Source organism: Candoia aspera, chromosome 4, assembly GCF_035149785.1.
Source record: "Candoia aspera isolate rCanAsp1 chromosome 4, rCanAsp1.hap2, whole genome shotgun sequence".
Taxonomy (NCBI): Eukaryota; Metazoa; Chordata; class Lepidosauria; order Squamata; family Boidae; genus Candoia; species Candoia aspera.
Window position 1 is genome coordinate 36,172,177 of NC_086156.1, and position 20,887 is coordinate 36,193,063.

General features: G+C 36.7%; 2 protein-coding genes across 5 annotated transcripts in view; one reads left to right on the plus strand and one right to left on the minus strand.

The window, feature by feature from the left end:
- HACL1 (2-hydroxyacyl-CoA lyase 1) overlaps positions 1 to 9,892 on the minus strand; it is a 34,477-nt gene extending 24,585 nt beyond the window's left edge. For 2 of the 3 annotated variants that reach the window (XM_063303842.1, XM_063303844.1), the window contains exons 1-5: positions 9,798 to 9,892; positions 7,812 to 7,916; positions 2,044 to 2,084; positions 1,414 to 1,494; positions 333 to 405 (exon numbers count right to left, since the gene is read on the minus strand). In XM_063303842.1, the coding sequence (XP_063159912.1) occupies positions 333 to 405; positions 1,414 to 1,494; positions 2,044 to 2,084; positions 7,812 to 7,916; positions 9,798 to 9,881 (384 nt within the window). In that variant the 5' untranslated portion in view covers positions 9,882 to 9,892. Of the gene's footprint in view, positions 1 to 332; positions 406 to 1,413; positions 1,495 to 2,043; positions 2,085 to 7,811; positions 7,917 to 8,372; positions 8,438 to 9,797 lie in introns of those variants that run through there. The other variant, XM_063303843.1, reaches the window with a different exon arrangement.
- On the plus strand, positions 9,797 to 17,497 carry BTD (biotinidase). 2 transcript variants are annotated; one of them, XM_063303846.1, is made up of 4 exons: positions 9,797 to 9,935; positions 15,043 to 15,253; positions 15,937 to 16,086; positions 16,269 to 17,497. In XM_063303846.1, exons 1-4 carry the CDS (start codon positions 9,898 to 9,900, stop codon positions 17,442 to 17,444), a joined length of 1,575 nt encoding a protein of 524 aa, XP_063159916.1. In that variant the 5' UTR covers positions 9,797 to 9,897; the 3' UTR covers positions 17,445 to 17,497. The 2 variants fall into 2 exon arrangements, with proteins under 2 accessions (XP_063159916.1, XP_063159917.1); XM_063303847.1 differs by having other exon boundaries at positions 9,862 to 9,935; positions 15,106 to 15,253.
- The last annotated feature ends 3,390 nt before the right edge of the window (positions 17,498 to 20,887 follow it).

The window sequence follows — 20,887 nt, forward strand, 5'->3', positions numbered from 1 at the left end:
GAGAGTATATTCTTATAGGTAGAAAAAGGAGAAAGGAAGATTTTATCCAATTCAATCTGGGTATTTTTTTTTTAGTTTTATGCCAATCAATTTATACATATTAGGATGACAATCTCTGTGGGGAGCATGTGGTAGAAGAACAATCTGGAAGGCATCAGCTGGAGCAGTGTTTCTCAACCTTGGCAACTTTAAGATGTGTGGACTTCAACTCCCAGAATTCCCTGGGAACTGAAGTCCACACAGCTTAAAGTAGCCAAACACTGAGCTGGAGGATGACTTTCTAAAGTATCCTGGTATCCCTTTATGAGAAAAATAGCAGCAGAGCTGTGTACCTGTGGAAATTCTTGAAAAGCTCCCATTGTTTCTTGATTTCTGTTGGAGGAGCCTCCAATGACAATCAATGGCCTTAAAATATTTTAAAAAAAAAGTTTAGTTCCTTAAAAACAAAACCCAGGTTCACTTGATTCTGGAATAGGCAACATGTGAACTAAAAGGGTATATACTGTAGTCCTAAATGCTAATTGTTTTAATATTTAATTAAAGCTGATATTTCATTGCCTGGGCAGGAAGATGAAAGGTTCCCAAAGACTTTCATAAGTCTTTTGGGAACTTTTCATCAATTCAAACAGGAGGAAAAAATAGTAAGAATAATTCAGGATTTAAATTATTGTCTTACCAATTTGTTCTATGCTACTTGATTCAGGCTTGTTAAAAAAGAAAAATGGGATACACACGTTTTATAACAGGAACATATTACATCCCAGGATTGTATGATGGACTGGACAGTTAAAAAACATAATCCTGGAAGAAAGCAATAGTAAACTACCTCTGAAGTTTTTTGTTGCAGAAAAAAACTACACAGATATATTTAGGAAGTCATCAGGAGTTAAGCTCAACTTCGGGGAACCATTGCCTTTATCTTAAATTAAATGTCCTTATGCTTCTATTAGATAATTTGACAGTTACCAAAACATAACTTAGTTTTTCAACAGGCACCAAGTTAAAATAGATAAACTGGTGCTATCAACTTCTCAAAATCAAGTGAAGTTAATATGGGTCAGCTACAAAAGTACAGAAATCTTTATGAAACATCTGTATGGTAACCTTTCCCAACCTTCAAGTATTTTGATAAACATGTTGTTTAACTATAACTCCCTAGACAACAGAGGCCATTAATTAAAGTGGGCAAAGCAATGAATTAAAATACATTAAGACAATCCTTAATTCTTGGAATAAAACAAGTTATATTTGTGTTCTTCCCTGCCCAGATATGATCTGCTTAAAACTGAAAAAAATGGGAGAGGGAGTAGGGTAAGGTGGGGAGGATATATGATTATCTGCTTTCATGATAAATGGCATTCAAATGTGTAGGTCAGTACTTAGAAATCAGAAGAGAAAACACAGATTTATTACCAGCAATTCATGTTTGCATTTGCCATTCCAGCCAGAGCATTTACAAGACCAGGACCAGAAACTACAAGGCATACTCCAGGCCTAGAGTCAAAAGGAAAAACTGCTGAAATACATACAATATGTGCAACAGAAATATAAATCAAAGCAAAAAATAACTTCAAGGGCATCACACACAGACATTTCTGAAGGATTAATCTGAGACAGAGGCAAATTGTTCATTTTTATTTAACTGAAGGATTTTAAACCTACTTTCTGCCCTCAGTGCAAAAAGGGAGGTCAAAGCATTTTAATATGGCAAAACTAAACAAAAAAGAAATATGAAACTGTGGCAGGGTATCACTTACACGTTCATCTATAATGCTGTTTACAAACTATAAAATCTCAAGTAGATTTAAATGTAAACACGATCTATTTATGGATTGCCAGTTTGGACGGGTACAAATGTTAAGCAAGTTCGGCAACCTTTTCATCTTTTTTTTTGTATCCTCAGTGATGGAAAGCTCAGGTAGAAGTAGTGCGACTAACAGAAACACTGCTGTATAAATTACAAAAAGCTGTACTGAAATTTCTGAAAGGCTATTATACCAAAATCTTAGAACCTGATCAGAATAATTTTTACACACATCTTACCGAGCTGTCAGAAACCCCACAGCAGAAGCCGCATAAGAGGCCTATTGAAAATAAAACAAATTAATTTTAAAATTAATTAAAATCTGAATGGAATCACTGTGCTACACCAAAACAGTAGCTTTATATACTATTTTGCAGGGCTAGGCAAAGTATTTGAAAGGGTGGCACAAGTGAAGCACCTCTCCTTCAAAAGATTTGGTGCAACTACTTCAAGGGTCTTTCCAAATTGTCTATGTGTTGCACAGACAAGGTAACAATTCTCCTGTTCCTTCATTGCCAGTGAAGTGAAGTGGCTATGCATGCAGAGATGACCTGGGTTAATTCTTAAAGTACCTGTACCAATCCTTTCAGAGGCTGCAGCTGCCTCGGGCACAAAAGGTACACTGTGTATGACAATGCCCTTTACAAAGAAACCCTTCAGGTGTTTTGCATAATCTGTAAACCAAAAAGCTTGCCTCCTGATGAGGCCCAGTTGAAATGAATGTGCTATTCTGTATACACAGAAGCTGTGCATATTGAGAATGGACACTAAATGCTGATTTCAGACCTCAGCTGCCTCTTTCTCACCATCTGTCATTTTCTTTTTTTTTAATATGAATTTTATTAAGTTTAAAGAGAAAGATAAAAGCTACGAAAAAACAAAGAACTACAAAAAAAAGAGAAGAAAAACTAAAAAGGTGTGAAAACACAAAAGAAAAAAAAGTTACAACATTACCAAAAGATGTGACTTCCAACTTTAATAGTAAGGATATACAAAAATTTTCCATAATCAATCTCTTACTCTATATTAAACCAAAATCATATTATTTCTATAAATCATTCCACTTTAGCACATTATAAAAATCACTAAGTACAGTTACCCCAGTTAAGATAAAGAAAAAAACATCATATAAACCTCCTAAACAACTTCCCCCCCAAAATAACACTCATTTATTTATTCCCTTCCTACTATACATTTATGTTTACTATAATAATGTTCGAACTAAAAAGCACATAAATTGCCTGCCATTATACTAAATAATACAACAGTTTTAATAATCTTAATCTGTTTAAAATCTTGATGGAAGTCAGAAAAAAATCTGTTTAAAATCTTCCATGTCACACGCAGTAGATTATGGTGCCCCCTAGGAGCTTAACCAGCAAAAGTTGAAGATATGAAAAAGTTCTGAAGCATGTTTACGCAAAGTGAAAGTGAGATAAACAGACAGTTCCCAAGCGAAAGTAGAAACAGAAGCTGAAGGTTTAAATCAGCCGATTCAATGTGTAGGAAAACGCTAATATCTTCAAATTTAATAGCAAAATAATAACAAGAAGATAATTATTTACTCTCAATTCTCCTTTATATTTGGAAAGGAAACGAATTCTAAAACTTCTAAAAGTATTTTTTTAAAAAGTAATCCCAAAAGTAATGATAAGCCCCAAGAGAGCCTGCTTCTCTTTTGTCCTAACAGTCAGAAATCACGCTGAGACGAGGAGTGGGTCTCTAGTGTTTATTACTGCTACATAAAACAGAATCCTAATGAACTGAAGTAGTGTGGGAAAAACCCAGACAGATAAACCCCAAAAGTTAAGGCGGGTCTGATCTGTGTCTCTTTGAATGGCTGCTTAATTCCTCAGTACTACGCATGCGTTTTCCACCCTGGATTGAGGCCCCCGCCTGCTCGCCATCAGTACTCATGACATCTTTGCTGTAGAAAGCCTCTCTTAGGGTATGCATACTTAAAAAAATATAAAAATTTGGTGATTTAGAAACGGGGTGGCCAGTCTTAGTGTCCCTTTAAGGCTACAGCACGGCTTGGAAAATGGTAACAACCCAGCCTCCCAGCTAGCAATTAACAGTCGAACACGAAACGCTATTTGTGATCTTCTGGCTGCAAGCAGCCATCTGGAGGGCAGATGGGGATATACCTGGTGTTTTCCTTCATCTGGAGAACATTCCTGGGCTTCAGGAAAACTTGCCTGAGCTCGAAAAAACTGCTGCATTGTCATTTCTGCCTGCAGAGCCTGCGGGCACAGCTGCTCAGTCCGCCATGTCCCCACCAGAAGTCGTTTCACCCTTTGTCATTTTCGATCATTCAATCATCATTTCATTTATCCCATTTTACAGGATGTACTTAATTGAACTATAATTGCAAGGTCTGCCTCTCTCCTCTTTGGCGCTATTTCAGACCTTGTATCTTCCCATTTCTTTATTTTATTTCTTTATTATTTGATTTCCATAGCCGCCCATCTCAGCGTTTTAAACTTAGGAGATGCCTAAACGGGTTGTGAGAGTAGGAGATTTTCTCTGCTGACTCATGATGTGCTGAAAGGGGACCGCAGCAACGCCAGTGGGGAAAAACCAACCCCCTTACCTATAATTAGTGGAACTTGCAATAATCAGATCACTCTCTGGCAGTAACTTGGAATGGAAGGACAGAGACTAACCGAAGGGTACAACAAATTTTATGCTGACATTGTTTTGTGCCAATTCTAGGATTGTGAATAGAACTTTAATTTGATAGTGGGGAAAGACCCTTAATGAACAAAGATTTTTAAAAAGCTGTACAACCTGGATTCCTTGTGTACAGACTATTTCTTTTTATCTCATGCTTTTAATTTCTTTGGGTTACTATTTCTTACTCCTTTTCTGCACTTTGCATAATGCTACTTACATCATGGGAGAATAGCATGCATGTTCTTTGCAATCAGCCTTATTCGAAAATGAGTTTAGAAGCATAACCCAAAAAGGTAACAAGTGAACTGAATTTGAGGTTCATATCGATAATTTTACCTGAAGGTTAACTTAAGGGATATTCTGCACAAAAACAATATACAGCTTAGACACAAACCTGATTCAAAGGCTCAGCATTGAAATTATTGTAATTAACTAGAGGTGCTGACCTCTAGTAAACTTCCTTTCTCAGATTCTGTCATTATACAACCTGATAACAAAGATCTGCTAAATTAAGTCTCTGTTTATATCCTGATTACATTTATGCAAGCATTTCAAAGTTATTTACTACCTTTACCAATCATGCCAGATTTAATTAATAGGAATATTGCACTGGGATAAAATGATAAAAAATAACTCCCTGCCTCATTTATGCATGTGATTCTGTTGTTACAGAGATGGAAAACTGTAGCCCTCCAGGTGTAGCTGAAATAGTACTATGGGCAGCTCCAGCCAGAATGATCTATGGCAATGTTTCTCAACCTTGGCAACTTGAAGATGTGTGGACTTCAACTCTCAGAATTCCCCAGCCAGCCAGTCCACACATCTTCAAGTTGCCAAAGTTGAGAAACATTGGTCTGTGGTGAAGGATGCCACAGCTTCTTCAAAAAGGATCTGACATCTTCTATCTACCTAGACTAAAGCAGTATTTTCTAATCTGGTGCTCACCAGCTATGATGGCTAAGGAGATGGAGTTAAAATCTGGTACCAGTTGCGGAAGCCCTGTCTACATTAATCTAATAGGGAAAAAAGTCTTATTCTTCATGCTGAGAGTTGAGGATGGCTGGGCTAAAACGTAATTTGCTTCTGGGTTTCCATTTGCCTTAATAAACTATGTTTTTGCCATTTTGGAGGCTTAGGATTACTTTAGATCAGGCTGCTACAGGTGAAGGAAATATGGAAGCTAGTATAGCAGAATAATGAGGCACAGTTGAAAGTCTTTTTACAGTATTTAAGATATCTTGATTCAAGCAGCATACCTTTTAGGGAGAACTGATTTTTTCCCCTTAAATTCAGCCTAGACATAATATACAGAAAGCATATGAAAAATCTATACCTGAAAGGGCAAGAGCCAGAATAGTTACATTCCTAAAACTGATGATTTTAGAAAGCACTATGTAGAAGACAAGATGGCACATGGTACAAGAGTTACTGAAATTGCTAATCAGATTTAACATGATGGGGGTGAGTGCTGTGACTGGGGTGAGTACCATTTTTTACACAACATCTTTCACAGATCACAACTCCAAAACCAAGTAATTTAATGTGTTTCCCTTCTATTTCTGAAAAAAAAATAGCAACTAATGTAGAAAGAGTTAAAGATATCCAGAGTGGGTGTTCCTTTGGCAAGACTGTTTGTACTTAACAAACAGGATGCCATGACAACACATTGTCAAACCAAGTGGCAAGCTAAAATGCTACATAAAACTTTGCAGGTACAAGGAATGGTTATTATGCAGACCTTTTTGCTGATTTTAAAGGTAAAATGATGGGTCCATTATTTTTATAATGTTACTGTTAAATTTCAGATATATTATTAGACAGCATTATATAGGAAATAGATGGAAACTATCAGCCAATGCCTGCCCATCAAGGCCTTCTCTTCTCCTAGAACCAACCAATAATTTTAAGCCCTTGGTACCTAAAATAATTAGTTCTTCATTAAAAGTAATTTTTCTTTAAAAACAGACCATGAAACTTTAATTCTTGATAATAAATGTCAGTAGTACAAAATGTCACTGGAAATTTGGAAAAGAAAATGAATCCATTGTTAAAATACCAAGAATAGTCAGCATTAAAGATGCAGGTCTACTACTTCATGGTGCTCTTCTGCTGCAGAGTAGTTTCCACAACTGCAGTTTTCAAATAAGCAAACAAAAAACTATATATGAGTGAGCATTCTATATCATTTATTTTTACAAAATGAGAGGATAACAAATTCTAATTACCTAGAATTTACATGATTGCTGCAGATGCCACTTTAAAAACGTAGTGCGTTTTTAAAGTGGCATCTGCAGCAATCATGACATGTGTGCAATCTTCATGCAAATGCCTTCTGTAGTTGCATCCTGATGTCTAACACAAGTACATACGTTGCAGCATTTGCATAATACCATCATGCAAATGCCATAATTTCCTGATACAGATGCCTGAACTTTCCTGGAATCTCACAAAAAGGGAACATGTAACTTTTGACACTGTAAATAATTCACATAAAAATTAAGCCTAAAGCTTTCTTCATACCAAGCTACTGTGTAATAAAACAATCTTTCCCTTAAATCTGTTTCTATGAGGATATCATTCAAATGTCAATTACACTTCATGATTTTATTGTAAACCGCCCAGAGTCCCTCTTTTGGGGGAGATGGACGGTAGCTAAATTTGATTAATAAATAAAATAAATAAATAAATAAAGCAATAAAGCAATTCAAAAGCTCTGACAGTTTGTTGGGCCTTTCCATAGCCATCACCATGTCTATATAAAGAATATTTTATACTTTTAATTGAGCACAGAGAAGTTATCTTCCTCTTGCATCTTTATATCATGTTTTGTGTTTCTTCCCTCAACAGAATAGATACTTCGAATCTAATCCCTACTGATTTCTGCATTGTCCTGTTCAGATTTATTTGATTTTTATTCTGCTTTATTTTTGGTCAATTCAAGGTGACAAACTTACCTAATGCTTCTATTTTCCTCATGACAACAACCCTGTGAGGTGAGCTAGGGTGACTACCATTCCCCTAATTCCAGACAATACTTTGGAGAATGCTGCTAAAGACCACTTTTCTGTTGTCAAGGACAAAGACATGAGTAAAAATTGCCAGCTTCCTGTTGCAAATCAGCATCTGTCTGTCTGTCTATCTCTACCAAAGTGTTTGCAGCTGTGCTGTCAGTATCAGAAACAATTCAGTATCAGAAACAATTCTGAAAGAGGCAACAAAAAAGGTGAGAAGCACACATATCCTGTCAGGTTATGTTAAGAGTAAAATGAGCTTTTAGCACAGAATAGTTATTGAGCAAGCAGAAACATTAATTAACCCAAGAGATACTTACAGCTTGTTCATTGCGCATTCCTATATATTTAATTCCACTTGCTTGCGCAGCAATTGCTATTTCTGTCACAGGAATACCAACAATGCCAAACATATACTCAATGTTCTGAAATAAATAAATATTTTATTTTTAATAGATCTGTTTAACTAATTATCTTTAATATCTCTCCTCCTCGCCCCATTTGGGATTTCATACAATCATAACACTGGAAAGGGCTACATCAGCCATTCAGTCCAAACCATTTAGGAATCCAAAACATCCCCAATAGATGGTGGTCTAGTAGAACTATCATATGTGGAGTGCAAAAATCTGGAGGACCAGGAGATGGCAACACAGAAATACAGAATGATTAAGCATCTCTCTTTCTACCAAATAGTAAAGGAAGAACTCTCTTGTCACAGAAAATAGCAGCTTATGTTGATTAGTTATAAAGGAAATGGAATATTTGGCAATTATCTATGAAGCAATAATATAAAGAAGCACTGATTTTACTCTAGTAAAAAGCCAGAAGCCAACATTCCATTCCATTTTAAGTTTTCCTGCAGTTATTATAATTTGTACCTTCAAGCCAGTCTTGATTGTTGGCAATGACATGAAGTCCATGCAATTTTCTTGGCAGCATTTTCAGATATGGCTTGCCATTGCCTTCCTCCTAGGGCTCAGAGTATCTAGCCCAAAGTCACCTAGTTGGCTTTGTGCCCAAGGAAAAATTAGAATTCATAGCCTCCCAGTTCTAGCCCAGTGATTTGAATCAATACACCAGACTGGCTGTTCCCAGCAATCTAGCATATGCTGTACTTATATGGATTATCTCATCTGCCCAGTAATACTGAGTGAGTAACTACCTCAAGTACTGTTGCAAAATAATAAGAAAAATTACCATTCTAGGTCAGAAGACTTGTAAGATCTGACCTGCATTTCTTGCCTGAAGCACAAATTCTATGTTACTGGGATATTGATATTGATTGGCATGATACTAAGATTCTTGACTTTTTTTAAAGGTTAGTTAATCACATCATACAAGATTTACCCTATTAATCACAAAATGGGCCTGTAAGACAAAAAAACCCATTTTCCCCACAATGCTCTTTTCTTGTATCTACTTTTCTAAGTACTATTTTCTTTTGACTGACCAAAAATCTAAGCTTATGGATTCAATTCTGTTCAATGTCTTAAGCTCAACATCTTAGAGTTAAGATAGAAATAAATAAATCACAGCAAAGGACAGGGTAAAGGACAACTGTGAAACAATAGTGGTTAGTTTACAATTTAAAATAAATCAAATATCCTCAAATTGTCTGCAAATCATTTCACCTCTGCAGAATTATTTAGGAAAAAAAATCATCAGCACCTAGACTGCAAACTTATCAGAAGCTTTTTCTAAACACAGTTGAATTTGCTTCTAGCCAAATTCATAGGTTTTCATTCTGAGAAACTTATTTGTAAAGTACACTTGGATGAGAATTCCCTCAACATTCACACTGGAAATAATAAGCATTTACAGCTTTCTAGGATAGGTACAGATGAATATCATGGAGTTTTCTTGCAAATTCCTATAATCACCTAATGGTAGGGACGTTGCCCTGGCAGATGTGTCACAAAAAGTCACCAGTTTATGATCTAAAGAGAATTTTGTATGTCTGTTTTGTGTCATTTAGTTTTGTTAATACTATCATGTCTTGATTCAGACAACATAACACACTCTCTTTGTGTTGGTCTTGTAAGTTGCGTGAATCTACCAGTTGTGGTTTATTCAATAAATAAAACCATGGCAACCTCCTTCTTAAATTTCACGGGCCAGCTTTGTTCGTGTAGGGGAGGAGTCTAGCGGGGCCACAGCGATCTTCCCATCGCTTTGCCCGCCTCTCGGAATGTTTTCCACAACTCTACACTCCGCGGCACTTCGAAATGGTCTTTCCCATTCCCCGTAGGCAGATAACCCAGTTCCGGCTGTAGCCAGGTTCGAGAGTCACCCAGCCCTCTTACTTGAGTCTTCAGGGCTTCCGCGATGAGCTGAGCCCCGCTGATAACGTCATCTTCCTCCAGCGCTACAAGATTTTGCGAAGCCATCTTTGTCTTTCGAGCAATGGAGAAAAGGACGACAGCCGCGCCACTTATGCTGAGGTATGTTTCTCTCGACCAATGAGGAAAGTCTGGCCTGGAGATTGAAACCTGCCCCAACCGTTGAAGGAGTTGCGGGCGTGGCTTTACAGATCGTTCAGAGACGGCGCCACCTCTCTCTTTGGTGGCTGGCCACGCGGCGAGAGGAGGTGCCCGATACATGTTTCTGATTGGCCGGCTTGTGACAACCCGATTCCATTAATTGGCTGCAAATCAGTTGGGCTTGATGGGGATCCTGGAATCGAGGAGGAAGTCCTTTAAGTTCAGGGATCTGGAAGAAGCCGAAAGCAATGGTGACCAGCCCACCGGCTGCTAAAACGTGGCTGCCAAATTAGTGTGGTGTATGAACACAGCCTACATTTTTAAGTTTTGTAAACTATCCTGAAATGCTGATTAAGAAACATAAATGTAAAATTTGGAGTTAAAATCTGGGTGACAGGTATTGCATATTCTCTTCGTATCATATCTTAAGAAATTCAGAGTAGCACATATTCTCACACACACATTTCTTACACAGGAACAGATAAAAGATTTATTGTTATTTCATTTTCGAGGCCGTCCAACTCCATAGCAACTCTGGGCAGTTTACATTTTTTTTTTTTTAAAGACAAAATATATCAACCTTCCTAACCCAGGGCCTGGAGAACAACCAGGTTTTTAGCAGTTTGCAGAAAGTCATGGGTGGGGAGAGATATTGCTCCACATGGTGAGCTTGACAGCTTATTGGAAATTGGGCATCTCTCCCCTCCACTCCAGAGATTTATAATCCCCAGTCAGGAAGTCTTGTGAAGTAGCTAGAAAAGCAAATGAACAAATGTAAAACAAATGAAAGGAAAATGATTGCTAACAGAGAAGTCCTGTTGTCTTAAGTTACCAGTACTTACTTAATTTGAACAATAAATATAGCTGATTTCCATAACATTTTGTACCTGATTAACCTGAAGATGAGAAGGCTAGATTATCCCTTTTGTCAACCACCATAAATGGGTCATATTCGGAATATGGTCTTTCACAAAATTGAAAGCTGTCATCTGTATAATCCTACAGGTTTGAATCAGGTTTAAACCAATATACTTAATTTTTACTGAAGTTTTCCAGAATTTCCATTCTTCTTTAATTAGAAACTGATTCAGTTGCCTATATTGTAGTTCAGCAATTAAAAAAAAAGTAACAGCACAAAAATATGTTAAAAAGCAGCTTGGTGACATACATCAATACTTTTTCCACATTTCTCATAAAAATGCTAATTTCAGTTTTACTTGTTTACATTGCTACCTTTTCTGTTTGCAGGTCAAGCAACCACACACTTTCTTGCACATAGCCTTCTTGACCTCTTACGCCATATGGTATTTATTACTTTTCAGTTAAGTTTGGCCTTTTGATTTTCCTATGATTTTTTGTCACCCTGCAGGGAGCAATTACCATTTTAGCTGCTGTTTAGCCTTTATCTTTGTCACTAGTGTTTATATTAACTGCATCAACAAGAAATATTGCAACACTGCTTGACAGATCATGGCAAGTGCATTCAGTTTTTTGCCACGACTGACTGGTAGCTTCCAGAAACAACTGAGCATGTGAAGTTTCCAGCTCTCATACAGAATGTGAAAAACAATTCACATGAGCTATTAATGTCATTCACCAGTAATAAAAATGACAGTTTTCATACTGTAGTGTTAGCTGTGATAGTTTGGGCATTTTTTTACTTATTATATATCAAAAACTATGCCAGGGTACAAAGTCTGTGACTCTGAAGATGTTGTTGAACTACAGCTTTCAACATCTCACCCATGGCTTATGTTGGCTGCGGTTGCTATGAGATATGATATATGAGAAAGCCAGTTTGGTTTAGTGGTTAAGGCAACGGGCTAGAAACCAGGAGTCTGTGAGTTCTAGTCCTGCCTAGGCATGAAAGCCGGCTGGGTGACCTTGGGCCAGTCACTCTCTCTCTCTGCCCAACTCACCTCACAGGGTTGTTGTTGTGGGAAAAATAGGAGGAGGAAGGAGTATTAGGTATGTTTGCCACCTTGAGTTATTTATAAAAATAATAAAGGTGGGATAGAAAATAAAAAATAAATAAAAATATTGACAGTACCAGAAAGGTCACCGATTCCCCATGTGTGATATAAGGAAACAAAGCTTTTTAATGCAATAGGACATGAACCAAACTTTTAACATACCAAGAGTTATACTGTAATGTAAGTTTGCATACAGTTCCAGTAAAAGACATACATTCTGTTCATATTCCTTCAGCTAAGAACTTGCATTTATTAAAGGCTGGGATCCAGGGAGATACTTACATAAGAGCAAAGGTCACCTTATCCTACGCAAGATCCCCATCCAATAATTTCTCCAGATCAATCCTTAGTTTTTGCATCTCTGAGAACAAAATCTCATCTATGGATGAACGCAATACAGTATTAGCAAAGCATGGGGACTAATAACCTACAAGGTCAATGGGGTCAGATTTCCATTTCATCAAACAAGGACTTTAAAATCAAATTTCTTTTCCTGAAACTTAACTGAGAAGTATTGCTAAATCTACAGTAATTAAAGCAACTTGTTTTATCAATGCCATTAGAAATCACAACTATCTATTCAAAGAAATTAATAGATTGCTGGTATCTTTCCAACTATACAGTGTAAGAAATGCTGCTAAACACCGTTCTTCCTCCATTTTGTGGCCTGTCAGATAAAGCCAGTATCAGCAGACATTTGGTCAGAATCCTGGTAATTTTTTAATAGAATGTCACCTTTATTTTCTTCCAAAATGATGGCATTTAAATTAATTGAATGCAGGTAATAATCAGGTATCTGAATTAGCAGAGTTATGTTGCTGGAATGCATTTTATATTGAAAACAGATTAGATAAATTTTATTTTTGGAATTAACCTGACTTTATGGTATGGTAACAAGACAAGCATAATAATAGATACTTTAAAAATTATGCTTCAAAATATAGGTGTAATTTTTTTCTCTCCTGACCATTTTATTTTTTGCTCCTATTTTTACATTGGCATTGCTGAATATTAGGGTTGAAAGTGTAAATGTCCATACAGCTGTATCTTTTTTAAAAAATGTATCACATTCTTGAATGAAAGCACTAGGAAATCATACGGCTTTAGTCTAGACTGGGAAGCAAAAATAAATTTAAAAATCTCAGAAGGTCTCAGTGGGAAAGCAGTTCTGTATACTGTAGTTATTAAGAAAACAACACAGACATGTCCATAAAGTCAACAGGAGTCAAGCTCGACTTGAGTGACTTTACCTTACCTTTATCAACAAATTAGTTTAAGAACACTGTGAAGAGATAAAATAAACACAGTAGTCAAATAAGGGCAGAATAGAATGGGTTTGATTACACACTTATTTACAGAATTTATTTTTATTTTATTAAATTTATACAGCTGCCCCCATATCACTGCCGTGACTCTGGGTGGCTTACAAAGTTAAAAATCTAGAAAACAATACAAAATCAATTAAACATAACCCCACAACAATAATTAAAAACAATAAAACTATTAAAACCATTTTAAAAAATCAGTGGGAGAACATCATTCATTTTCCTAAAAGTATAACCACTTAGCAGAGTCTCCATGAACGTTACTGGATCCCCAGATCAGATGGCAAAGCCATGTCTTCAGGGTGTTCTGGAAAGTCAACAAAGTCAGAGCCAATCTCACCTCATGGGAGATGATGTTCTAAAGGGCAGGCAATGCTGCAGAAAAGGCTCTCCTCCTGGGCCCTGTCAGATGATATTCCTTCGTGACACAATGTGTCAGTGCGAAAATGCAACTGGATAGACACAAGTGCCATCTTACCAAGTAGCTCCATAAGAAAGCATATTTATTTATTTGCTTTTGAAAGACTGACCTAGGATGCTACATGCAACAAAAAAGACACTCTACACTTTTTGTCTGTATGGCACCTATGGCAAAAACCATTTTTAATTTCTTAATTGTTCTTTGTCCTTTCCACAGCAAATGCAGATCCACTTTTCACAAACTGAAATCTTATAAAAGTCTTTGATGCCAGAGGTATTCACGACAATCATTATACAAGCGTGGTCTCTCTTGGTAATAATGTTCTGCTGTTTTCTGTTCACCCACTATGTGTCACTAAAAGGTTTTGCCCAAATGATTTCTTAAGTAAAAGCTTAGCTGACACAGGGGTGACACAACAGGAACAATGACAAGACGCTTGAAATAATATCCACTCCTTACATGCATTCCTTAGCCTTGCAACAAGCAACTAAAACTACATTCCTGGGCAAAATAGCATCATATAGGCGCTCTGCTGCATCGTCATATATTGTATTACATAAACCAACTGCATCTGCATTTTAATAGGTTTTGCCCATAGGAACATTTCTTGTTAGTATTACAGCTGTACAAACTCTTCTGTGTGTTCCCTCAAACAGCAGCTGAATTGTTCTCTTAAAAACAAGTAAATCAATTACCAGAAGAGGACATTCCTACAAGAGGCCATCTGTTTCACAGAACACTGTACTGGAGTTTGCCTAAAAATAGCTTATGCTAATAATCACATTCGTTACAGTAGCATTTCCCAATATAATGTCTTCCAGATGTGTTGAGTATACAACTGTCAGGTTTCTCAGATCACATTGTCTGGAAATTCTGGGAACTGTAATCCCAGAATTTCCAGAAACCTAATTCTGAATATTAGCTGCTGGAATATGATGTATTTTTGTCTGAAATAATCATTCTGCTTTATTGCCCCCTTGTTATATTATTGTATAACTTGTGGGTATGTGTTAAGAAACTTGTTTTCAATCTTAAATTGATCCGTCCGTTATGAAATGGACAGATAACTTTCCAAGCTCTACTCTTGAGATTTCATTTGATATCGTTTTTGTATGTTGTTGGTTGCAGCTTTAGGTTCTCTTCAGGGTTGGGGTTCTAATGAATTGTGATTTGTCAAGTTTAATTAAAAAAAATATATCAAGGTTAATAACTAGCTACTCTTCTCCAATCTAGCACACTGAATTTGAGGAGGAGATTGACCTGAAATTCCCAGATTTCTGGGAGCTGAGAAAGACTAGAGAATCTAGGATGTTAAAAGTCATGGTCATATTCATCTGCTTTCATTTTAGGTTCATGGCAAGCATCATGTTTTTTGTTCATGGCCACCAAGTTCTTTCCCTTGATATTCACAGAGGAAGGCATTATGTTGCTGCTGTGTATGAACATCATGTCATCTTGAATCCCAATCCAGCGGCTATCATTGGTCGACACACCGCACTACAATTGATGAAGAGAAATCTAGACATTTATGAAGAGCAAGTAATTAATGCAGCAAAACAGGTAGAACGTTAGTCTTTGCCATTTTTAATATAAAATTTTACTACCATTGGAAGCTTCAAGAATTAAAGTAAAAACAAACAGCTTATTGCAACACTCTAAATTGGCAGAGACAATAGTGAATGGACTAGCTTCTGTTGTATAATCATAAAAAACCAGTAGTCACTAAGGAAACATAGGCTTCAGGTATTTGAGCTGCAAGACTACCATGTTGGCTTCTTTTGACCTAGAATCTTAGATCACCTTTAATTTTTTTAGATCAACTAAGAATGTGACACTTAAGCAAGATGTACTATACTTTTCTGTAAGAGTTTCTTGCTTATGCATATCCTGCAAAGTACTTGAAGAAGGAATGTCATTTCCAAAACATCTTATTTCCTTCCAAACCAGTTGAATCCTTTATCAGTTAAGAATAATTCTGGAGTAAATTCTCAAATTCTGTTAAACCTGTTCCTGGATAAATGCTTTAATTTGCCAAGCAAAAATTAAAGAGTGTTTCGCTCATAATTTCCATGTAGTTTCCACTGAAACACAAATATGATCTATTAGTTTGTCCATGCTCCTTCAATTATGAAATTATTTTTATATAAAAGCAATTATGTGCATTAAACCATAGCTATTTAACACAGAAGACATTTTGTTTCACCATTGTCCTTTGGCTGATAAATATTTTTATTTACTATTAGGGAGCACAAATAATTATCTTTCCTGAAGATGGAATTCAGGGTTTCAATTTCACAAGGACATCCATTTATCCTTACTTGGATTTCATTCCAAACCTGGACTCTCTAATATGGAACCCATGCAAAGAATTTTACTTATTCAACGACACTGAGGTATTAATTATTCCATTTCCTGTATTTTCATTATGAACTCTTCCAAATAAAAATCACTTAAAAGTTAAAATTGTGGTAACTAATTCAGTAGCCAGTTAACACAATACTGTAGTTCAGTGCTTTTCTTCTTTTTACAAGATAGCATTCCAGTTTAATATTTTAAAAATCTTTTGCTTTTACAGATTCTCCATCGACTCAGCTGTATGGCACTGAAAAATCATGTGTTTTTAGTTGTAAATTTAGGAACTAAAGAGCCCTGCACACAAACCGATCCCCACTGCCCACCAGATGGAAGATACCAGTTTAATACCAATGTAGTATTTAGTGACAATGGCACACTCATAGCCAGATACCGAAAACAAAACCTGTATTTTGAATATGCCTTTAATACTCCACCAGAGACAGATTATGCAATTTTTGATACACCTTTTGCAGGTAGATTTGGAATCTTTACTTGCTTTGATATCCTATTTTATGAGCCAACTGTGACCCTTATAAAGCAATACAACATAACCCAGGTTGCATATCCCACTGCATGGATGAACCAACTCCCACTTTTGTCTGCTGTAGAATTTCAACGAGCTTTTGCAACTGCTTTTAAAATAAATCTTTTGGCAGCAAATATCCATCATCCTGACTTGGGTATGACAGGCAGTGGTATATATACACCATCAAAATCATTCATTCATTATGATACAGAAAGCATGAATGGTAAGCTTATAGTTGTAGAAATTCCAGTTATTATATCAGATCATGAAGCTAATATGGAGAATAATGCAATGTCCTACAATGGTCAAAAGAGTTCTTCAGACTTTTATGTGGAGGAACAGATTTGCCATAAGGATCAAGAAACTGACTGTGAAATAGCAGAGAAACCATCCCAAGAACTTCCACCTGTATTTTATGAAATAATGATGTATGATAATTTCACCATAACGCCCTTACTAAATGCAGAAGGAAATATCAAAGTTTGCTCCAATACACTTTGTTGTAATTTAATCTACAAGCGATTAGAAAAAACAAATGAATTGTATGTTTTAGGAGTTTTTGATGATTTACATATAGTGCATGGAACATACTACATTCAAGCCTGTGTGTTAGTGAAATGCGGTGGACTTAACTATACTACCTGTGGGCAAGAAATCACAGAGGGATCTGGCCTGATAGATTTTCAGCTCCAAGGAAATTTCAGTACTACTTTTATCTTCCCTCTCTTGCTAAGATCTGGTGTCACTCTAGACTTTGCTGACCACTTGGGCTGGGAAAAAAATTCCTATGTCATGTACAAAACAGGAGGATCTTCTGGTTTAATAACAGCTGGTCTATATGGACGTTGGTATGACAGGGACAAAAATTAGCATTTGATACCAAACAAATAATGTCTCAAAATTATTAATGCAAGAACCTAATAAATGGGGACTGATATTCTGTGATGTGATTATTCAAACCATTGCGTTTTTACTATACGTATACACACACAAACACACACAAAATTGGAATATGGCTTAAAGTTGGATTATTTCACCACAGTGCTTTGTCCATTAGAATTATTCAGATGTTTAGCAGGATGTGCCATCTCTGGCATACATTTGGAAGCAAATGTATCTTTGGTACAAATCCAGGAATAACTCCAAACTGTCCCTTTCTGTAGCCTTCAACCTTAGGAAAGGGAAGGGATCAACTATTGTACTGCAGTTAAGAATATTGTGCCTTTGTGACAATCACCTATCTTCTTCCAGTGTTTCTCCCTCATAGTCAATGCTTGTCTTCCAAACACTTTCCAGTATTTGTTGTCTACCCCTTACCCTGATTACTGTAGTCTGAAAGGGACGGGGATGCCACAACATATTTTGCTAAGAAATAAAGGAAATAGTGTCCAACTTCACAATCTTCCACTACTTGGGAGTTGCTTCCGGTGACGAATGGCGAATTGACGTCCTGTGGGAGGCATTGCAGCCAAAAGGCAGCTGGATACAGGATCCAGACTGCCAAAAATTCATTCTGGATTACAGAGAGATCTTGAGATTACGCTCATGTACTCACGACAGCTGGTTTTTGTTTTTTTTTGTGAGTGAATAGCAGAAACATGTTTTTGCAGTCACTTGCAATCATCTGGGAGTTGCAGATTCCATTGTGCTCTAAGCTGTTCTGGGATTCCCATTTTTCTAAGTACATTCCAGAGCTTGACACAAATGACACAATTGAAGGCCTTTCTTTTTTGTTATTCTTTGGCTTTCTTAATTATCCAATATGCATCAGCAATAATGCTTCTTGTTCCTAGGGCATTTGTAAAGGCAGCTTGAACATCTGATATCTCCCTTTCTATTAATGGTTCTAATCTGCATTGGATGAGCCTAAGCATGAAATTAAAGGTATTGTACAATAGTTTGTACAACATTCCTTTCTTTGGTTTTTATTTGGAGACTGATCTCTTCCAATCTGTTGGCCAATGTGTTGTTATCCAGATTTGCTGGCACAGCTTGGTTAGAACCTTTACTGATTCTTCTTCTGTTGCTTGTATATTTCTGTGGGCATTCCATCAGTTCCTGTAGCCTTATGTCTTGGTAATGACAGAGGGCTGATCTAACTTCACCTTCTAGCACTAGAGGTTCTTGTAAGTAGGAAACATCCATATATTATCTTGGATGTTGATATCTCTATTGTACAGAATTTCAGTATTCTCCTTCTCTCTTTGAAATCAGTTACTATCTTCTTGGAATCAGTTACTATCAGTCAATTGGCATCATTGAGCATACCAATTTGAAGTTGGAAATTCCTTCTGAGTTTGGAGGTCTTATTTTTCTATGTTTGTTTCCACCTTCACTGTCTTTACAGATGTTGTAATACTACTGCTTGTTTCTTTTAACAGCTCTCTGAAAGTCTTCAAGTTCTTTCCTGAGATCTTTGTCTTTCTTGGCTTTGGCTTCTCTTTTCTTTTTAGCAATTTCTGCCATTTATTCTGGCATCCAGTTAGCTTTCTGCTGTTTCTTGGTCTTTGGAAGTCTCTTGTTATATTCATCCTTAACAATTTCTTTGATTTCATTTCACATTTCCTTTGTTTCCCTATCAATGAGGTTCAGGACTTTGAAGCAATAGTCCTGATGTTTTCCTTGAAATTGTTGGATATTGGTTAGGATCATATAATGGAAACTTGTTAGTTTTCTTCTTCACCTTTAGCTTAACTTGGAACTTGCACACGAACAATTTGGGATCTGTTCCATAGTCGGTCCTTGGCCATGTCTTTGCAAAGATGTTGTTCTGATTATTGAAAGACAGTGTTAGCAATGAAGAAATCACTGGATTGATGGAAATTGGCAAGTCGTTCTCCTGCTTCATTTCAGTTTCCTTGGCCAAATCTAGATTTTCCCCTTTAATATTTCTAACTTTGGCATTTCAGTCTCTAACCACAAGAAGCACATCTTCCTTGTATGTTCTGATGATTTCAAATTGAACATGACCATAAAACTCATCATCTTCCTCTTCTTCTGCATCAGTGGTTGGAACATAAACTTGGATAATCATATTAAAAGGTTTTCCACAAAGTTTGATATTATTCAGTCATTGATTGCATTGTAGCCAAATATTCTTGCTATATCCTTCCTGACTATCAAAGGAATACGGTTCCTTGTTTCTTGGGGTCCTTGGCAGTAAAACAATATGATCTTCTGACTTAAAAGTGTCCAATTCCAGTCCATTTCAATTTGCTAATGCCTAAAATGTCAACTTGTAGTCAATTCATTTAATCTCTCACTGTGTTGAGCTCTCCTGCGTTCATGCTTCTTACATGCCATGATCCCCGTTTATTTCTGTCTTTGCAGTTCTGGATTTTCTTTTCCTGCTTGGCAACATTAGCAACTAGATGGCCTGAAGGCTTTATTCTAGGCATGTCATAAACACCATTAGTATTCCAAAAGAATCTTAGCTTTTTCCTCGGTAGCATGTTCAGTGCCATCTGACCTGAGGGGCCCATCATCTGGCATTATATCATCATTACTTCATGTCTATCCATGTTGTTTTCTTGGTAAAATACGAGTGGTTTACCACTGCAATCTCCCTCACAGTATGAAATGATGCCCTTGCCATCATCACTAAAGTGATCTTCCACCTCCAGCATCTTCCTGTATCACTACTGCCCAGTCTAGCCATCTGCATGCTTTAGCTGGGCGGCTGGGATGATCTTCATGCCAACTCTCAGCACTCTTCACTCATCCCTCCCAGGAATACCCTCCCATCATGATGAGGAAGCACAACAGAACTCTAGGGAGAAAGTGAACTAATACTTGACCTGTAATCAAGCAAATAGGTTAACTGGACTAAGGAAAATTCTATTCACATTAAAACAGATGAATTTTAGTGTTTATACAGCTTAAAACACTGCACTGAATTTTGGCACAATCCTCTTGAATGAAATGATATCCATTCTTGAATATACAGACCACAGGATTAAATAAAACACTGCTCATACAGTAACTAATAAAACAAGGCAAAGTTGGGAGCAAATGAAGAAAATATATTTTGTTGTTTGGAAAAAAACAGGAAACCCTGAAGACACTTCATATTTGAACATTCCCTCCTACCAGATTTCCATTCAGGGACCCAGATATTCAGGATTCTACCAAGAATTTTGGGGACTTATATGTTATCCTACTTCTATTGAATTCTCATAATTGGTTCGTTCACTTTTGTAGAAAATCCAAATAAAGCTGTCCTCAAATTATTGCAATATTTAATGATAACCTCTTTTATTTTTGAAAAGTCGGTTTGTGGGGTTTGCAGGAGGGGTATAAAATGTAAACACAGA

What these genes read in the sequence shown, in the direction of transcription:
- BTD (XM_063303846.1), top strand. Translation starts at nt 9,898, where the DNA reads ATGGAGAAAAGGACGACAGCCGCGCCACTTATGCTGAG. An exon ending in TAATTAATGCAGCAAAACAG is followed by an intron (nt 15,254 to 15,936) that starts GTAGAACGTTAG and finishes ATTTACTATTAG; the next exon opens with GGAGCACAAATAATTATCTT. An exon ending in ACTTATTCAACGACACTGAG is followed by an intron (nt 16,087 to 16,268) that starts GTATTAATTATT and finishes TTGCTTTTACAG; the next exon opens with ATTCTCCATCGACTCAGCTG.